General features: G+C 43.1%; 2 protein-coding genes across 3 annotated transcripts in view; one reads left to right on the plus strand and one right to left on the minus strand.

The window, feature by feature from the left end:
* Nucleotides 1-1,071: 1,071 nt before the first annotated feature.
* Nucleotides 1,072-15,354, minus strand: rpl9 (ribosomal protein L9). Of its 2 annotated transcripts, none has more exons than XM_085968786.1 (7): nt 15,332-15,354; nt 13,894-13,940; nt 13,689-13,804; nt 6,936-7,031; nt 5,904-6,036; nt 5,732-5,812; nt 1,072-1,251 (listed from the first exon to the last, which is right to left on the minus strand). In XM_085968786.1, exons 2-7 carry the CDS (start codon nt 13,937-13,939, stop codon nt 1,142-1,144), a joined length of 582 nt encoding a protein of 193 aa, XP_085824912.1. In that variant the 5' UTR covers nt 13,940; nt 15,332-15,354; the 3' UTR covers nt 1,072-1,141. The 2 variants fall into 2 exon arrangements, with proteins under 2 accessions (XP_085824912.1, XP_085824902.1); XM_085968776.1 differs by having other exon boundaries at nt 15,249-15,333.
* Nucleotides 15,355-18,018: 2,664 nt separating this feature from the next.
* The window catches only part of lias (lipoic acid synthetase), an 81,836-nt gene continuing 79,865 nt past the window's right edge, over nt 18,019-19,989 (plus strand). The window contains exon 1 of the mRNA XM_085968800.1: nt 18,019-18,140. Coding sequence (XP_085824926.1) covers nt 18,093-18,140 — 48 coding nt within the window. The 5' untranslated portion in view covers nt 18,019-18,092. The remainder of the gene's footprint in view (nt 18,141-19,989) is intronic.

Genomic DNA, 19,989 nt, shown 5'->3' on the forward strand with positions numbered 1-19,989 from the left:
TGACCGGTTAGATGCTGGGAGGATATTTCCCCTGGCTGGGGAGTCTAGAACTAGGGATCACAGTCTCAGAATAAGAGGTCGGCCATTTAGGACTAAGATAAGGAGAAATTTCTTCACTCAAAAGGGTTGTGAATCTTTGGGAATTCTGTAGCTGGAGGGCTGTGGATGCTCAGTCGTTGAGTATATTCATGAATGAGAAGAATAGATTTTTGGCTACTAAGGGAACCAAATGGGGATGGTGTGGGAAGGTGGAGTTGAGGTAGATCAGCCATGATCTTATTGAATGGCGGAGCAGGCTCCAAGGACCAAATGGCTTACTCCTGCTCCTATTTCTTATGGTCTTAAGTGTGTAGAAAGAAGGGTGCCAATAATCAAAACTTCAAGGAGATGGATGAAACCAAGTGGGATTGCAAGGTCCAGAAGGTGGCCAAGAGTGCAGGTAGATGTAATTATGCACAAAGTGAAGTTGAGTGAAGACATGGACCAAATGAGGAATCTGGTTTGAAAGTCAAGAGGTCAAGGAGTCTTAATAAGGGAGGAGAGGAGCCTATGGGAGCTTTCAGTAAGGAAGTTACTGGTCTTGTGCAGACAGAAGGCAAGGACTTTAAGAGTGTTGAGCTCCAAAAAGGAGATACCAGAGGAGCATCCAAAATGGAACCTGCAGATTGGGCACCATACTTGCATCCAACATATATGACTGTACCAAGGGACCCTGTGCAAATCTGGGGACCAGGGCAGTAAAAGTGATGGGGAAACAATGACATTGCAAGCAACAGGCCAAAGGAGGGGGATCGAATAAATTTGAGTGTACATTTGTGAGGAGGTTGGATGATGCATAGTTTCTTCCGCCAGCCACCGCTACCCCACCCCCCAGTTGCAGAGTAGAGGTGTTTGGTAGGCAGGGAGATAAGGACGGATTGGATGTAGCCATGGTCAGAGCCAAGATACCTTCAGTCTCGTCACAATCATGCAATCCATATTGGCGGTGGTAAAAACCCAGTCAAGTAAATGGAATGCTATTCAAAGATTTAAATCAGCTGGAGACCAAGAAAATACACCGACAAGACCATCTTCAGTCCATAAAATTTATTCAACTGTTACTATCTGAAAAAGAGTTGCGTATCCGAAAGAGTGGAGTGGGTTAGTCAGTGAGCTGTGGAGTAACAGTGCCCTTTTCACTCACATAGATGCCATCTAAGAATTTACGAATATCCTTCTTCTTCACTGTTGTTGCTTGCTGAATGAGAGCAGCTGAAGACAAAAAATGTAAGTTAGTACAGAAGTATCTAAACTCACCACACAGTAAAACAGCAAGGTGATGCTTTAACCTCAACATTTTTACAGCATCCCTCTATCTTCTTTAAAAAGTGCGTATTTAATCATACTTCAGAGGAAAAAGCAGTTAATATGCTGCTTACATTTCTAATAAGTAGCACAAAAGGTCAAGTGCTACTGAAAAACTTGCATTCTACAACTAAAACATTGGAAAATTGCTACCTTAATATCACATTTACAAGGTTAGATTTGTAGATTAAACTAACATTCAACTTCCACCCATGATCATTTACAGCATCTCTTTTCAGCTCCCCCTAATGGCTTCACTATACAGACTAAAAGGTTTAATTTGTGCTCAGTGGTGAATTAGAAGGGGTCATAAAGTAAGTCAAACAAGGTTTTCGTTCCTGCACAATTTGCAAGTGTGCTTATGTAGTTGTCAAAAGGACGACAGGATTGGGCTTAGGTATGATATCCTCCAGTCAAAGCTTCCTGACGATGTCATTGCTCACCACAAACAGACAGAGTGGCTTCTGGCACCATAGCTTGCCGTGAACAGGCTTTTGCTGCCCATGGAGAAGGATATCATGGGCATTTAACTGTAAATCCAGATTCACATCAATTATCTTAATGAAGTAACCATTTTTAAAATGAAGGTTTTTTTTAAATTAAAAAAGGCAATCCTCCTTCAGATCATTCTACATGGTGTAGCCTTCCATCGTGGCTTACCATGAAGGAGGGGCATTTGGGCAATGTACTGAAGGACTTTTAGCATCCATGGAACAGCACCCATCAAAAGTCCAGACCAGTATAAAGGGAGGGTGAAGAAAAGTTTAAAAAAAACTCATTTAACTGAAATTCATGAATCATATCAATTATTTTACTGATAAATGTGAGAATTTTAATTTTTGTAAAGGGGTCTGTTCTACTTCAGGCTATTCTCCACCCCTGGTCAGGAGGATTGGATGGCCTGGACAGCAGAACCTCTCAGCTGACAGAATGATCAAGCAATGCAAGAAAAACATCAGTTTGTTTCTCCAAGTTTGCTTTTTACTGAATTTTAAAGATTTGTCATTTCACACAAGCACATTTAGAAACAGCAACACCAGGACATCGGTATGTAGAGGAGGATGTTTCCTCTTCATATAAACCTGTGCATGTCTGCTCCAATGGAGAAGACACAAGGCACTTTCTAACTTTTAATCAATTATGTCTATGCTGTGGTCTCAACTGCATCCCTCTCAGACGTAAATACCATCCAAGAACTTTCAGATATCCTTGTTTTTGGCTGTTGGATCAGGGCAGCTAGAAGATAAATCATCCATGCAGGAAAATTAACTAAAAAGGGGCACCATGCTAATAAGAGCTGAAAGGGAAACTAAAGACAGCACATCAAATCGTACCGCAGCAGCACGTAACCCTCAAGTTGCTAATTAGAAACATTTGGCACAAATTCAGACAACAGCAGCTCAAGGGTTAAGCCAATAAAGCAGTTCTAAAATCAAACAAGTTGAAAAGCAAACTTAAAAGTCGGTTTAGAATGTTCACAATTTTGCTGAAAAACAGGGCACCCAGAAAAAAAGAGCAAGCAAGCAGTCATGTAGTGGTTAAGTGTTGGCTTATCATTACATCATCCACAGGCTTAGGGAAGGAGGGAAGCGACAGACAGAGCCAGACAAGAAAAGAAACCAGTAACCCTGGATCACTATAATATCGATCAACACAAGAGTGCCATTGACAGAGGTAGGGGTACACCAATTACTGTCTAATGCAAATGGCAGAGAAAATAAATGCAAAAGAAAGTTATGGTATGCTAAGAGAAACTATACCAGGCGCTAGACAGTGTTCAAATGGGCTGATGGAATGACATGGGGAAAATGAGAGGAGAAACAGGATGTGCAAGAAACAGCAAAAATCATAGATGTTTCTCTGGGTAAATGCAAATATTCTTGAAGACCTGTCCAATTCTCAAATTTGCATTAAACGCGAGTGGGGGAAGAGAAGGAACCTAGAATTTCCCCAAAGAATCACCTAATCTGAATGGTCAACTTCAAGATTAGTATACTAATAAGGAAATGGCAAAATCTGTGGAAGAAAATTGATTCATATTCAAAGTTATTTGAAAACGAGTGGAAACTCCTGAAGCAGCTAAAAACCACAACCAGCGACCACACGACTACAGCAACTGTTCAGACCACTAAGCTTTATCAAATACTCAATACCACAAGTCATGATTAAAGCAGTACACTAATTTTACAGACAGTCAAAATCCAGGACATTTTATTGATGAAACTACTTGTTCTATAAGCAGTCTTCACCTGCACAGTATAAAGGGGAAAGCATCATACTTATACCTACAGGTTGCATTGGGTCATAACGGCACAGAAGGGGGCCATTCAGCCCATCGAGTCCGTGCCGGCTCTCTGTAGAGCAATCCAGTCAGTCCCATTCCCCCGCTCTATCCCCGTAGCTCTGCAAGTTTATTTCCCTCAAGTGCCTATCCAGTCTCCCCTTGAAAACATTGAGTGGCTCCGCTTCCACCACTTCTGTCGGCAGCGAGTTCCAGGTCCTCACCACTCGCTGCGTAAAAAAGTTCTCACATCCCCCTGTATCTCTTGCCCAAAGCCTTAAATCTGTGTCCCCTAGTCCTTGTACCATCAACTAGTGGGAACAGCCTTTCCCCATCTAGCCTATCCAAACCCATCATGCATCTCTATCAAATCACCCCTCAACCTCCTTTGCTCTAATGAAAACAAATCTAGCTGCTTCAACATGTCCTTGTAGCCAAGATCCCCCATCCCCAGAACCATTCTGGTAAATCTCCTCTGCACCCTCCCTAAAGTGTGGTGACCAGAATTGGGTGCAATATTCCAGTTGTGGCCTAGCCAGCATTTTATAATGGTTCAGCATAACTTCTCTACTTTTGTACTCCATACCTCTATTTATGAAGCCCAAGATCCCATTTGCTTTGTTAACCACTCTCTCATATGTCCTGCCACCTTCAGGGACCTATGCACATTAACTCCCAGGTCCCTCCACACTCTTTAAAACTGTGCCATTAAGTGTATATTGCCTCTCCCTGTTCCTTCTGCCAAAATGCATCACCTCACACTTCTCTATTAAATTCCACTTGTCTGCCCATTCTGCTAGCCTTTCTACGTCCTGTTGCAGTCGATTGGTATCATCATCACTGTTTGCCACACCCCCAAGTTTGGCGTCATCAGCAAATTTAGAAATTCTAATCTGTATTCCAATATGCAGGTCATTTATATATTATCAAAAAAAGCAGTGGCCCCAGCACTGACCCTTGGGGAACACCACTGTACCATCCTCCAGTCTGAAAAACAGCCATTTACCACAACTCGCTGTTTTCTGTCCTTAAGCCAATTCCTTATCCAAGCTGCCACTGACCCACATCTCTGCAAGTTTTCTAGGAGGTAGGAATAGAAGTTGCTAATGCTTCAAATAACAATTTTAATTGTTCTAGATTCCAGAGATTAGAGGACTGGAGTATGTCAAACACACAACAACATCACTTGAGAGGGCAAAAGATAGCAAGTGAAATTATGTTTAAACATAAGGGATCTATTGGGGAAAAGATCTGGAAAAGCACAGCAGCCAGCGTAATTCAAGAGGGGCTATGTTGAACTAAAAGATACAACAGAAAATTAGGAAATAAATAGCAGAGCCATCAGCAAAGAGGTCCCCCATAGCCATGTTACACTGCTTTTCTTTTTTGATGCCGACGAGCCTGTTTCTATTTCATGTCCCACAATTGGGGCTCTCTTTGTGAACGATATTATGGTGGAAAAAGATAATACAATAGATGTTAACAGAAAGATGAGGGCAGTTAGAAATGGAATCTTGCATAGATTAGACTCCTTTTGGAGAACATGTGCTGCTGACCACCTTAGCCAAGGATGGCAATTTGTGCCAACCAAGATAATTGGTCATGAGGAAGATTTTAGAAACTAGGCTGGTTAGGAAAGCTTTAGGGTCCAATAGCATGTTTTAAAAATGAAGGCATGTCATCTAGTTGACCAAGATGAGTTTTGAAAAATTTGAACGAACACAATAAGCAGTAAGGAAATTAGGGCTGAGATCATGAAGGGGCAGGCTTATTGGGCCAAATGGATTTTTCCAGCTCCTTTATATTCAAAATGTTAATTGTAAAGCTTGAAAACAAATTCCATCACCGTTAGATACTGACACTACAAATCTATTTAATAAAACAGAGGTAAAACATTTAGTTCAAGTACCCCTTTTCACTACACAAACCTTAACTGTTAGACTACCTGTATCCATGAAAAATTAAGCGCAGATTTGGTACACTCTTGCAAGTTAGAGCTTATAAAATGTGGTTGGAGGAGTCAGTCACCAATTTACTTCCAATTCTACTCCATGTGTTGTACAGCTTTTCAACAGCCAGGCAGCCTGAGCTGACTAGCATACTAACCGGAGTTGGACACTAGTTCAATGTCGTTTCCCTCGAGAACAAGCTCGTCTTTCTGGGCCTGGGAAACTATACATGAAACACCTGATGCAAGGAGAAAGAAGAGAGAGTTACAATGGAGCTCTATACCCGTAGAAACATTTGCGGAAATTAAAGCAACGCATTCTTCACTCACCAGTCTTCATACGGACTCTACGAATATACTTTTCTCCCAAGAAGTTACGGATTTCTACCAGAGATCCAGTCTCCTGAACAACCACATTGATGGGGAAATGAGCATACACTGATCTCATCTTGTAACGGAAACCCTAATTTTAGGGAATGGGCAAGAAAAGAGAGTCAGATGCATAATATATTAGACTTTTAGCCCAATGTTGAAATGAATGTTAGTTAAGAGAATAGGACCTAAACTAACTGCTTGTCAGAATTTAAAATGTTAATGGATTATCTCAATTATGAATCTCATGCTGACTATTCAACATGTCCCCATTCACTAAATACTTCATATTGGGTAGATATGAGGGGGGAAAAACAAGACACACATATCTGCACAGTTAGGGAGTGAGCATCATTTGGGATAATGAATTTCCACAGTAATCAGAATTTGGAACATTCTGTTTTATTGAAAGATCTTTTAGCCAGGGTATCAAGGATGCTCCAAACTTAGGGAAACTATAAGAAAATTTGCTACATTAGTATTACACACAAGTTAAAGCAAGTCTCACTTTTTGCCTGAAATGAATGATGCATTCATGATCATGAAAGCCAGTGCCAACTCCCACCCCTGGTGACTCAAGTTAGTTAAGGGGGTATCTAAGCCACAGATGTGAGGATACAGGTTGTTGTTAAGCTAACTATCAGCTGGAACAGTGGTAGTGTCTGGGTTATGGGAAAAGAAAACAAAAAGCAATGGGCACCTAATCACTTGGCAGCAACCATTGCTCAAAGTACACGGGTGGATGGATTAGGTTAGGCGGTCATGCCCACATGAACAAATAGCTTGACACCCAGGGCCAAGATTAATACATGAATTCCCATTTGGGCAAGGTACTCCCCTTCTTCTTAGGCAGTCCCGCAGAACCGAACACTAGTGCCCATTGAATTGTATACTAGCAAGAAATTCAGCATAGGAGAAAAAACTTTAAAGGCATGTTAGAGTAAGCACAAAACTACTGAGTTAGTCCACTTATAAGAAGTTATTACTTACTACTGTGACGCCCTTGATCATGTTCTGTACGTGACTGCAGATTGTCCGCACAGTGGCCAGCTCTTTTCTGTTACCCCACCATTTGTCAACTCGAAGCTTGGAAACAGAAGGCAACAATGTTACAAGGACTTTATAAACACAGGCTATGGATCTTACTGATTTTCAACATACTGAATTATTGGATTGAAGCAGTGTTGTGTAATTTGTTAACTAATTTAAATCTACAAATACGAAAGTTAATGGAATTTAGTGCATAACGTGGTTTAACATTTCAGCAAATGTAGAGAGAACATGCTTGGGAGCAATTACTAGATACAGGTAATGACTATATTACAGACTTCAGATACACTAGTCATCAACTTTCTTTTAACGCATCAAATGTTATGAAAGTATGGCCATGATGACGGAACATTCCGCCACTGATGTTGCAATGTAGGCACTGAACTATGTAGATGCTTCCATCATGCACAAATCACAACCCTAAATCATATTTCTACAGAAGTACAGTGCAGATAAAGATTTTGCCCACAGGAATGGTAGTAATGCTTGGTCACTCATCTCACTAGTTGCAGGTTTGAGAATTTTTTTTCCGAAATTTCTATGATTCTATATAGTGAAGATCTAATCTTCAGCTGATGGCAGTATTTGGAGACTAGGGAGCGTTAGGATAGTACAGATATAGCCTGGCAACTTGTCAATTCCAAAATGGCAGCATTGGCAATAAGTGTTAAAAGGTTGGATTGCACAAAACAACCACAGAAAAACACATTAACTGCACATTTTCAGCATCATGAACAGTTGTCACGACAGGAAGGTTACAGGGACAAGCCACCTTTCCCAGTGGGTCCATCAAAGTGTGACATCACAGGAAAGCAGCTAAGCGATTGGTTGGTGAGTATTTCTCTCTTTTTTCTAAACTTGAGCATTGGTTTAAATTAAGAGCCTGGATTAAAACTAAATTAATATTTCAAAACTTGAAAACCTAATTAATTAAATAAAATATAAGTTGGCAGGGCAGGCGATGTGTTGCACGTGAGCGCTGGTGGACACCAGTGTGATCCACAGTGACCACATTTGCAGTAGGTGTTGACGGCTCGAGGAACTTTGGCTCAGAGTTGACGAGCTGGAGTCCAAGCTTCGGACTCTGTACGTCAGCAAACTAATAAAACAGGTCATCGGTCTTGCACCCTTATATTCTATTCCAGAGCCAAAACACCTACAAAAAGGAGTAACACACAACAACTTGGCCCAGTGGCAGCACTCACCTCAGAACAATAGCAAAATACTGCAGATGTTGGAAATCCAAAAACAACAGAAAGTGCTGGAAAAACTCAGCAGGACAAGCAACATCTGTGGAGAGAGAAATAGAGTCAACGTTTCAGGTTGAAACCCCTTTGTCAAGACTGAAAAAGCACAGGAAATGAAAGATTAAAAGGCCAGTTTGGGGGCTGGGAAAGAACAAGAGAGAAGTGGAGACATTAAGAGGTATTCAAAACGAGAGATGACTAGTGGAGAGACAAAAGACGGCGCTAGATTAGGTGTGAAATGCGCTGGCATAATGGGAGACAGCTGCCGTATGGGAGAGAAAAAGGGGGGGCCAAAACAAAGGTGTGGATAAAAAAATGTAAAAATGTAATGGGGGCCAAGGTTATGATCTGAAATTGTTGAACTCGATATTGAGTCCGGAAGGCTGTAAAGTGCCCAATCCGAAGCGAGGTGCTGTTCCTCGAGTTTACACTGGGTAGCGTAAACTTGAGGAACAGCACCTCATCTTCCGATTAGGCACTTTACAGCCTTCCGGACTCAATATCGAGTTCAACAATTTCAGATCATAACCTCGGCCCCCATTACATTTTTACATATATTTTTTATCCACACTTTTGTTTTGGCCCCCCCTTTTTCTCTCCCACATGGCAGCTGTCTCCCATTCTGCCAGCGCATTTCACAACTAATCTAGAGCCGTCTTTTGTCTCCACTAGTCCCATCACCATCTCCTCTCGTTTTTGAATACCTCTTAAAAGTCTCTTCACTTCTCTTTTGTTCTCTCCCAGCCTCCAAACTGGCCTTTTAATCTGTTTCATTTCCTGTGCTTCATCAGTCTTGACAAAGGGTTTCGACCTGAAACGTTGACTCTATTTCTCTCTCCACGGATGTTGCCTGGCCTGCTGAGTTTTTCCAGCATTTTCTATTGTTATTTCACCTCAGAACAGACAGTCTTTGGTTCAAACCCCATGCCAGGATTTGAACAAGGTGGATGAATTAGCTGCGCAAATGATTTGATTGGGATTACAGAACCATGGCTCCAGGGTGGCCAAGGCTGGGAACTCAACATCCAGGGGTATTCAATATTTAGGAAGGATAGGCAAAAAAGAAAGGGAGGTGCTGTAGCATTGCTGGTAAAGAGGGTGATTAACACAATTGAAAGGAAGGATATTAACTCTGATGATGCGGAATCTGTATGGGTAGAACTGAGAAATATCATGGGGCAGAAAACGTTAGTGGGAGTGGTATATAGACCTCCAAACAGTAATACGGAGGTTGGGGATGGCATTAAAAGGGAAATTAGAGAAGCATGCAGTAAGGGCACAGCAGTCATCATGGGTCACTTTAATTTACATATAGATTGGGCTAACCAAATTAGTAAAAATACTGTGGAGGAATTCCTAGAATGTTTACGGGATGGTTTTCTGGAACAATATGTCAAGGGACCAACCAGAGATCAGGCCATCTTAGACTGGGTATTATGTAATGAGAGGGGATTAATTAGCAATCTTGTTGTACGAGGCGCCCCTTGGGTCAGAGCGATCATAATATGATAGAATTCTTCATTAGGATGGAGAGTGAAGTAGTTGACTCGGAGACTAGGGTCCTGAATTTAAATAAAGGAAACTACGATGGTATGAGGCGCAAATTGGGTAGGATTGATTGGGGAATGTCACTCAAAGGGTTGACGGTGGATAGGCAATGGCAAACATTCAAAGACCGCATGGATGAACTACAGAAGTTGTTCATCCCAGTTTGGGATAAGAATAAAACAAAAAGGGTGACTCAACCGTGGCTAACAAGGGAAATTAGAGATAGCATAAGATCCAAGGAGAGGGCATATAAATTGGCCAGAAAAAGCAGTAACCCTGAGGATTGGAAGCAGTTTAGGATTCAACAAAGGAGGACAAAGGGATTAATTAAGAAAGGGAAAATAGAATATGAAAGTAAGCTTGCAGTGAACATAAAAACTGACTAAGAGCTTTTATAGATATGTGAAGAGAAAAAGATTAGTGAAATCAAGTGTAGGTCCCTTGCAGTCAGAAGCAGGGGAAGTTATAATGGGGAACAAAGAAATGGCAGACCATTTAAATGCATATTTTGGTTCTGTCTTCACAAAGGAGGACACAAATAACCTCCCAGAGATGTTGGAGAACCTAGGGTCTGATGAGAGGGAGGAACTGAAAGAAATCAGTATTTGTAGGGAAATGGCGTTAGGGAAATTGACGGGATTGAAGGCCGATAAATCCCCAGGGTCTGATAATCTACATCCTAGGGTACTTAAGGAGGTGGCCCTAGAAATAGTAGATGCATTGCTGGTCATCTTCCAAAATTCGCTGGAATCTGGAACTGTACCCATGGATTGGAGGGTAGCTAATGTTACCCCACTATTCAAAAAAGGGTGGTAGAGAGAAAGCGGGGAATTACAGACCGGTAAGCCGGACATCGGTAGTGGGGAAAATGCTAGAGTCCATTATAAAGGATGTAATAGCTGAGTACTTGGAAAACAGTGACAGGATCAGACAAAGTCAACATGGATTTACAAAAGGTAAATCGTGCTTGACTAATCTACTGGAATTTTTTGAGGATGTAACTGGGAAAATAGATAAGGGAGAACCAGTAGATGTGGTGTATTTGGACTTTCAAAAGGCTTTCGATAAGGTCCCGCTTAAGAGATTAGCGTGTAAAGTTAAGGCACATGGGATTGGGGGCAAGGTATTGACTTGGATAGAGAACTGGTTGGCGGGCAGAAAGCAGAGAGTAGGAATTAACGGGTCTTTTTCCGAGTGGCAGGCAGTGACTAGTGGGGTACTGCAGGGATCGGTCCTTGGGCCCCAGCTATTCACAATATACATTAATGATCTACATAAGGGAACTAGATGTAATATCTCCAAGTTTGCAGATGACACAAAGCTGGGTGGGCGTGTGTCCTGCGAGGAGGATACCGAGAAACTTCAGGATGATTTGGACAGGTTGGGTGATTGGGCAGAAGCGTGGCAGATGCAATATAATGTGGATAAATGCAAGGTTATCCACTTTGGTGTCAAAAACAGAAAGGCAGACTATTATCTGAATGGCAATAGATTGGGAGAAGGGGAAGTGCAACGAGACCTGGGTGTCCTTGTGCACCAGTCGCTGAAGGTAAGCATGCAGGTGCAGCAGGCGGCAAATGGTATGTTGGCCTTCATAGCGAAAGGGTTTGAGTACAGGAGCAAGGATGTCCTGCTGCAGTTGTACAGGGCCTTGGTGAGACCACACCTTGAGTACTGTGTGCAGTTTTGGTCGCCTTATCTGAGGAAGGATGTTCTTGCCATGGAAGGAATTCAGCGAAGATTCACAAGGCTGATCCCTGGGATGGCAGGAATGACGCATGAGGAGAGATTGGGCTTATACTCGCTGGAGTTTAGAAGAATGAGAGGGGATCTCATCGAAACTTAAAATTCTGACAGGTCTGGACAAACTAGATGCAGGTAGAATGTTCCCGATGGTCAGAGAGTCCAGAATCAGGGGTCATAGTCTAAGGATAAGGGGTAAGCCATTTAGGACAGAGATGAGGAAGAATTTCTTCACCCAGAGAGTGGTGAACCTGTGGAATTCTCTACCACAGAAGGCGGTTGAGGCCAAGTCTTTAAATATATTCAAGAAGGAGTTAGATATATTTCTTAGAGCTAAAGGTATCATGGGATATGGGGAGAAGGCAGGTACGGGGTACTGAGTTTGGATGATCAGCCATGATCTCATCAAATGGCAGAGCAGGCTCGAGGGGCCGAATGGCCTACTCCTGCTCCTATCTTCTATGTTTCTATGTTTACTGAGGAACTGCTGCACTGTCAGATGTGCTGTCTTTTGGTGAGACACAGAGGATCCATGGCACAATTCAAAGAGCCGGGGAGTTCTCCTGGCTTCTTGACCAACATTTGTCTCTCAATCAACACTTCCAAAAACAGATCAACAGGTCAGATATCTAAATATTGTGCATAAACTGGGATACTGCTTTGCCTGCAAAACAGTGACTGCACTTCAGGCAGTTCATTAGCAGCAAGGTGTTTTGAGATATCCAAAGAAAATGAAAGGCACTACATAGTGCACGGTGGCATAGTGGTTAGCACTGTTGCCTCACAGCGCCAGGGACCCGGGTTCGAATCCGGCCTCGGGTGACTGTCTGTGTGGAGTTTGCACATTCTCCCCGTGTTTGCGTGGGTTTTCTCCGGGTGCTCCAGTTTCCTCCCACAGTCCAAAGATGTGTAGGTTAGGTTGATTGGCTATGATAAATTGACCCTTAGTGTTAGGGGGATTAAATATGTGGGGATAGAGTGGGATATGTGTTGGTGTAGGGGTTACAGGGATCGGGTGGGACATCTGTCGGTGCAGGCTCGATGGGCCAAAATGGCCTCTATCTGCACTGTGGGGTTTCTGTGATATCTGTGATAAATAACAGAAGAATTAGGAGCAGGAGTAGGCCATACAGCTACGCCATTCAATAAGATAATGGCTGATCTTCGACCTCAACTCCACTTTCCTGCCCTATCCCTATATCCCTTAATTCCTCGAGTCCAAAAATCTTTACAGCCTTGAATATACTCAACGACTGAGCTCTTTTGGGCAGAGAATTCCAAAGATTCACAACCTTCTGAGTAAAGAAATTCCTCCTCATCTCAGTTGTAAAAGGCTGGCCCCCTATCCTGAGACTATGTCCCCTATTTCTGGACTCTCCAGTCAGGGGAAACAATCTCTCAGCCTCTACCCTGTCAATTCCCTTCAAAATCTTGTATGTTTCAATGAGATCACCTCTCATTCTTCTAAACTCCAGACAATATAGGCCCAATCTACTCAATCACTCTTCATAGGACAACCCTCTCATCCTAGGAATCAATCTAGTTCTAAATACTAGTTCTTTCTTTATAATAAAAAAGGACCTTTAGACAACTGCAAGTGGAATCATACTGCAGAATAGATTTCAATAGTGAACAAAGAGAATTTATACAGCACCTAATCATATCCTCAGGAGGCCCTAAAAAGTCTCTCAGAAAAATTAATTTTTAAAGTGTATTCACATGTTTTGAAGGCAAGCACTTTAGTCAAGTTGCACACAGCAAAGTCTTAAAAACAGCAATGAGATGAATGACCAGTTAATCGGTTTTCCTGGTGGAGTGAGGGATGAATGCTTGACAGGACGCCAAGAGAACCACCTGTTCTTGTGGGATATTCCACCCTCAACCTGAACAGAGAGGGCATTGATTTAATGTCTCATCTGAAAGTCAGCACCTCCAACAATGCAGCACTCACTTGGTACTGAACTGTCACCCTAGATTATATGCTCAAATCTCAGGAGTGGATCTTGAACCTACAAGCTTCTTACTCAGGAAAGCGTGCAACCAATGAACCAAGCTGGCACTGAAGTAGGTGTACCAAAGTTTCACTCAAGTCTTGCAAAACAACCTGATCAATATATTCTAGACAATGTTTAGTAGATAGTCACAAACGTCCTACCTTCTTTTTCTTGGTGCCAAGAAGACTGAGCTCCAGATTGATGTGGCTAAATTCCCTGCGCAATGCTCCTCGGGGCCCCTTTACAATGACAGTTCGCCCTTTCAAAGTCACATCAACTATAAACAAGGAGACAATACTGGTTACAACACACAAGATACAGTAAGTGATTATAAAGCTTTAACAAAAAGTTAGATGATAACTGTACCACTGTCAGGAATGTCAACAATCTGGTTGCTGAGAATGGTCTTCATTCTAAAACAAGAAAAAACTTGGTTTAAGACACTACAAAAAGCAATACAACACCATAACTTGCACAGATAAACTCCCAAAACCAGCAAGTATCACAACAAAACAGCAGTGGTGAGCACCATGTGCAAGTGTCTTTTGAAAGAATTTTAATTAGTGCTTCCAATAAGAGTGCCGTACTGAGAGTGCTGCACTGTTCAGAGGTGCCTTTTTTGGCTCAGACGTTAGATCAAGAAAGACTTGCATTTATATAGCACCTTTCACAACCTCAGGATGGCCCAAAGCACTTCACAGAAAATCAAGCACTTTTTGAAGTGTAGTCACTGTTGCAATGTAGGAAACGCAGCAACCAATTCACACACAGCAAGCTCCCACAAACACTAATTGTAAAATGACCAGCTAGTCTGTTTTAGTGGCTAGTTGAGGGATAAATATTGGCCAGGACACTGGAGATAACCACCCCCCTCTTCAAAACAGTGCCACGGGATCTTTTACATCCACCCAAGAAAGCAGACTCCGTTTAATATCTCATCCAAAAGGCAGCACTGCCAATAGTACAGTGCTCCCTCAGCACTGGAGTGTCAGTCTGGATTTTGTGCTCATGTCCCTGGACTTAGGCTAAGACTATCTGGTCATTTATCTCCTTGCTGTTAGTAGGACCTTACTGTGCACAAATTGATTGTCACATTTCCTTACATGACATAACAACAATGACTACACTTCAAAAATACGTCATTGCCTGTGAGGCACTGTGAGACATCCTATGGCTGTAGAAGGCTATGAAAGCTCTTTGCTTATGGTAAGTTCAGCATATTAGGCTGAAAGTTATGATTTTGCATTTGAAGTCGGATTGAAAGCAGATTTGAACAGTGCCACAGAGCTTTTGAAGGGATAACTTCCAAATGTATTTAGATCAGTTTGAGGTATAAGTGGAAGGCACACAGACAAGTATATTTCTACAAGGAGACAATACTGGCTGTGAACGACTCTGAGCCACTTGCAGTCAGCATTACACCCTCGCCTTCTGAGCCGGCTCCAGAGGACCATTGGCTCCCAGAGCAGTCTGCGCTCTTCACTATCTTTCAATCACCGCGGCTCTGACCAGACCGACATTCGCACAGCTTCGGCTTCCCCAACCGCCCACTGAACCTGCGCCCGGCTCTAATAACATGGACCTCAAACCGGCCTCCGGCGCAGGCCGGCGACTCTCCGGGCCTGAAGTGCAGGGCCGGTTGCCACAAACACTCAAAATTAACGCACATCTGCCTCAAAAACACCAACAATACCGCCCGGACGGTGCGCGCTTCCCGTTACCGCCGCTCTCGTCCCCGCACACCACAACAGACGGCCGATGACGGCGGATTCCGCCAGCACAACTCAGAGGCTCGCTCCCTCACCTCGCTGAAGATGGAGGAAAGGAAGTTACGTTCCCCTCCGCCCACAGTTGTAGGGTGGCGTCCTGCGTCACGGTAAAACGTCATCACGCACAACATGGTCTAGGACTAACACTTCCTGCAGATTTACTCTCTTCCCTTCCCACACATAGCTCAGTCTACTGGAACATTGACTTTATGTGTTCACTAACATACACTTTCATTTAACTGATTTCCTGTATTTTTAGTTACTTATTTAGTGCATTTAAATAGATTTTAATAACTATTCTTCCTTTGGGTTGTGATGAATTTCTTTTATAAAAGTTTATGACTTTTGACAGGAATAAGTTGGTTCCAAGGAACTATTGGAAACATTATCTTTTTATATAATTAAAATTGTTTACTTGGACATGTCAAGGGGCACGGGAAAGTATTCATAAGATTGGAAAAGTATCTGACAGGGTCCGTAGAATCCAATCTCATGTCCTTTTCTCAAAATCCAATCAAAACCATTGTACCAAAAAAATTCATAATTTTTAAAATAAAACGATTCACCACCACTTTATAAAAAAATTCCATTCATTAAAAAGCACCCAATGAACAACCAGCAACCACCATAAAAGCAACAAATCAAAGCCTTGAAGTTTAGCTTCAAAGCCCTTTTGCGTCGATGAATTAACTTTCCACCACCCATTTTTTAATAAATAATCCTTAGAATAAAGTTTCTAACATAATTAAAACATTAAATAATTTGGAAAAAAATTAAATTTAACCATATTATAAACCCGTCTAACAAGTATTATCCGAACAGGTCTCAACTCTCACAGGAGTCCTTTGCTTACCTTCTACGCCATTTCTGAAACATGGTTTCTTGACCTGGGAGTGGGACTCCTGCTATTTTTCATATCCCAACACATGCACGCTTAAGTGCGACTAACATCAGTCAGGCATATGCATCTTCCACCTCAACCTTCAATAAAATTTATTGCCAGTTCAGTGGTGGCTGGTGGCTTATTTCACATGTGAGGCACATGTGCAGCAATGGAACCATGTGGAATCCCATTACCAACCTTATTTTAATGTTTTTAATATTACAACAAAGTAGATTCAAAAGAGTCAATTAAGTGCATTACTCAAAGGATGAATGAAAGAATTGTTCTACATTTATCCACATTCCCCTTGGATTCTCTTAATTGTTAATTAAAGGCAGTGTTATGTGTAGAAAGGTATAAGTCAGAACAGCAGTACTAGATTCTGGCAAAAATTGTTACAACAGTGACTACACTTTAAAAATACTTCATTGGCTGTAAAGTGCTTTGGGACGTCCAGTGGTCGTGAAAGGTGCTATATAAATGCAAGTCTTTCTGTTCTTTCAATATCCCATCCAATTTCACTGGACCTAATCCAATACTGTGGCTCCTATTTTAGCAATTACAAATGAATGTGAAGTGTAAAAGGTGGATCTGCACATCTCTATGCTGACAGCGGCCTTGGCTCCCCACTCGTGTGTGCACACAATACTCAAGGTGAGGTGCCTCACTTGACGAGCTGCCTCTGTGCCAGATTCTGGGTCCAGATGCATAAACAAGGCTCTGGCCTGACCTCAGCAAAAATATTTCCGCTTGATTTCTTAGTTTTCTTTGGGTACTCAAACTATTCATGCATTCATGACTTCAGTGCTGGTCAATATCAATTGTGTCTCTGGGCTAATCTTACAGAAAGTAGATTAATATGCAATGAAGAAGGAGACAAAAGGTATCAGAGATGGAGAAAGTGAGAATGAATGAGTAAAGAGCAGAGAAAAACAACAATTTGCATTTCTACAGCACCCCACATGTACAGAGAGAAGTCTAAGGATAGTCGGCAAAGAGTAAACACCAAGCAGGAGGGAGAAAGCGAAAAAGAAGGGTTGGTGGGGCAAAAAGGCAGAGTTTCTGGAGAAGGGAATTCCAGAGGATGGGAGCATAATGGCTGAAAAAGCAGCTACCAATGGTGCCACAGAAGGAGCAGGTAAAGGTAGGCTGGTATTGGAAGAGGAAAGGATATGTGTATGTGGCTGGAGATGATGGGGGCCTGGAAGTGTGGTTGGGCAGTCAGCAGTTTAGTGGAAATGGGGTCAAATGAGCAGGAGGTGGGTCTCAAGATGAGCTCAGAGAGGGCATGAGGGAAGATGAGATTTCTACTAGTTAATTCTATTGCTCAATTTAGTATATTTAGCCTATTATATCTATTTACTTATTTATAGTTAACTTTTTTTTTTGCCTCTTATGTATTACTTCGTAATGCTCTTCCGCTCTGCCAACACTCAAATTCACCCGCACTGTTTTTAAATGCTCTATCTTGGATAAAATTCCTTGCTCAATCAATACCACGAAAAGCAAATTGTCTATCCTTTAATGTAATTGTGTTTATGGGACCTTGCGATGGCTGTTGTCTTTGCCTATATATCAACAGTGGTTGCAATTGAAAAAAGTCCTATGATTGCAAAGCAACCATGGCTCTCGTGAGGATGTGAAAGGCAAAGTCAAATTCCTTCTTTATGTCGTCTCCTGCATTAATGTAAAATATTACAAAACATCAATTGCAATCATCTAAAAAAATCAAACGAACTGAACACACTAGAACCAAAGTTACGAAACACACTGTCCAAACACATGACAGCCACACATGTAATGACACAAGAGCCCCAGAGGTGACAGCTACTGCGTGTCGCCAGAGCCAGAGGCGGCGCTGTCGTTGGAGGTGCTGCCGGCAGCTCGGCCTTATCACTCCGCCAGTGGCCGACATGAAGCTGCTGCAACTCGGCCGCCACTCGGCCTGCCGCCTGCCCCAGGTGAGCGTTAGCATCGGGATCGGGATCGGGATCGTTCAGTGGCGCGGCGGCGCTGGTTATCGGTAACGGAGACTGGGGAATGTCAGGGAGGGGGAGAGAGAGACAGACAGACAGACAGACAGACAGACACACACACACACAGAGGTTTGGGGAATATCAGAGAGAGAGAGAGAGAGAAAGACTGCAGTCCTGCCACATCCAGTGGTGAATGGTGGTGGACCATTAAACAACTAGGGAGGAGGAGGCTCCATGAATATCCCCAACCTCAATGATGGTGAAGCCCAGCACGCAGTGCAAAAGACAAGGCTGAAGCGTTTGCAACCATCTTCAGCCAGAAGTGCTGAGTGGGTGATTCATATCAGCCTCTTCCTGAGGTCTCCACCATCATAGAAGCCAGTCTTCAGCCAATTCGATTCACTCCATGTGATATCAAGAAACGGCTGAGCGCACTGGATACAGCAAAGGCTATTGGCCCTGACAACATCCCAGCTATTGTGCTGAAGACTTGTGCTCCAGAACATGCCGTGCCTCTAGCCAAGCTGTTCCAGTACAGCTACAACACTGGCATCTATCCGACAATGTGGAAAACTGCCCAGGTATGTCCTGTCCACAAAAAGCAGGACAAATCAAGCTCGGCCAATTACCGCCCCATCAGTCTACTCTCAGTCATCGGCAAAGTGATGGAAGGTGTCATCGACCGTGCTATCAAGCAGCACTTACTCACCAATAACCTGCTCACTGATGCCCAGTTTGGGTTGCGCCAAGACCACTCGGCTCCCGACCTCATTGCAACCTTGGTCCAAACATGGACAAAGGAGCTGAATTCCAGAGATGAGGTGAGAGTGACTGCTCTTGTCATCAAGGAGCCCTAGTAAAACTGAAGTCAATGGGAATCAGGGGGGAACTCTCCACTGGCTGGAGTCATACCTAGCACAAAGGAAGATGGTTGTGGTGGTTGAAGGTCAATCATCACAGCCCCAGGACATCGCTGCATAAGTTTCTCAGGACAGTGTCCTAGGCCCAGCCATCTTCAGCTGCTTCATCAATGACCTTCCCTCCAACATAAGGTCAGAAATGGCAATGTTCGCTGATGACTGCACAGTGTTCAGCGCCATTCACAACTCCTCAGATAATGAAGCAGCCCATGCCCGCATGCAACAAGACCTGGACGACGTTCAGGCTTGGGCTGATAAGTGGCAAGTAACATTCACGCCACACAAGTGCCAGGCTATGACTATCTCCAACAAGCGAGAGTCTAACCACCGCCCCTTGACATTCAAGGGCATTACCATCGCTGAATCCCTCACCATCAACATCCACATCCTGGGGGTCACTGTTGACCAGAAACTTAACTGGACCAGCCACATAAATACTGTGCCAACAAGAGCTGTTCAGAGGCTAGGTATTCTGCAGTGAGTGTATCATCTCCTGACTCCCCAAAGCCTTTCCACCATCTACAAGGCACAAGTCAGGAGTGTGATGGAATACTCTCCACTTGCCTGGATGAGTGCAGCTCCAACAACACTCAAGAAACTCGACACCATCCAAGACAAAGCCCCATCCACCACCTTAAACATTCCCTCCCTCCACCACCGGCATACCGTGGCTGCAGTGTGCACCATCTACAAGGTGCACTGCAGCAACTCACCAAGGCTTCTTCGGCAGCACCTCCCAAACCCGCGACCTCTTCCACCTAGAAGGACAAGGGCAGCAGACACATGGGAACATCACCACCTCCAAGTTCCCCTTCAGGTCACACACCATCCTGACTGAGAAGTATATTGCCATTCCTTCATTGTCGCTGATTCAAAATCCTGGAACTCCCTCCCTAACAGCACTGTGGGAGTAC

The sequence above is a fragment of the Somniosus microcephalus genome, chromosome 2 (assembly GCF_052327205.1).
Source record: "Somniosus microcephalus isolate GS21.2 chromosome 2, FLI_Smic_1.0, whole genome shotgun sequence".
NCBI lineage: Eukaryota > Metazoa > Chordata > Chondrichthyes > Squaliformes > Somniosidae > Somniosus > Somniosus microcephalus.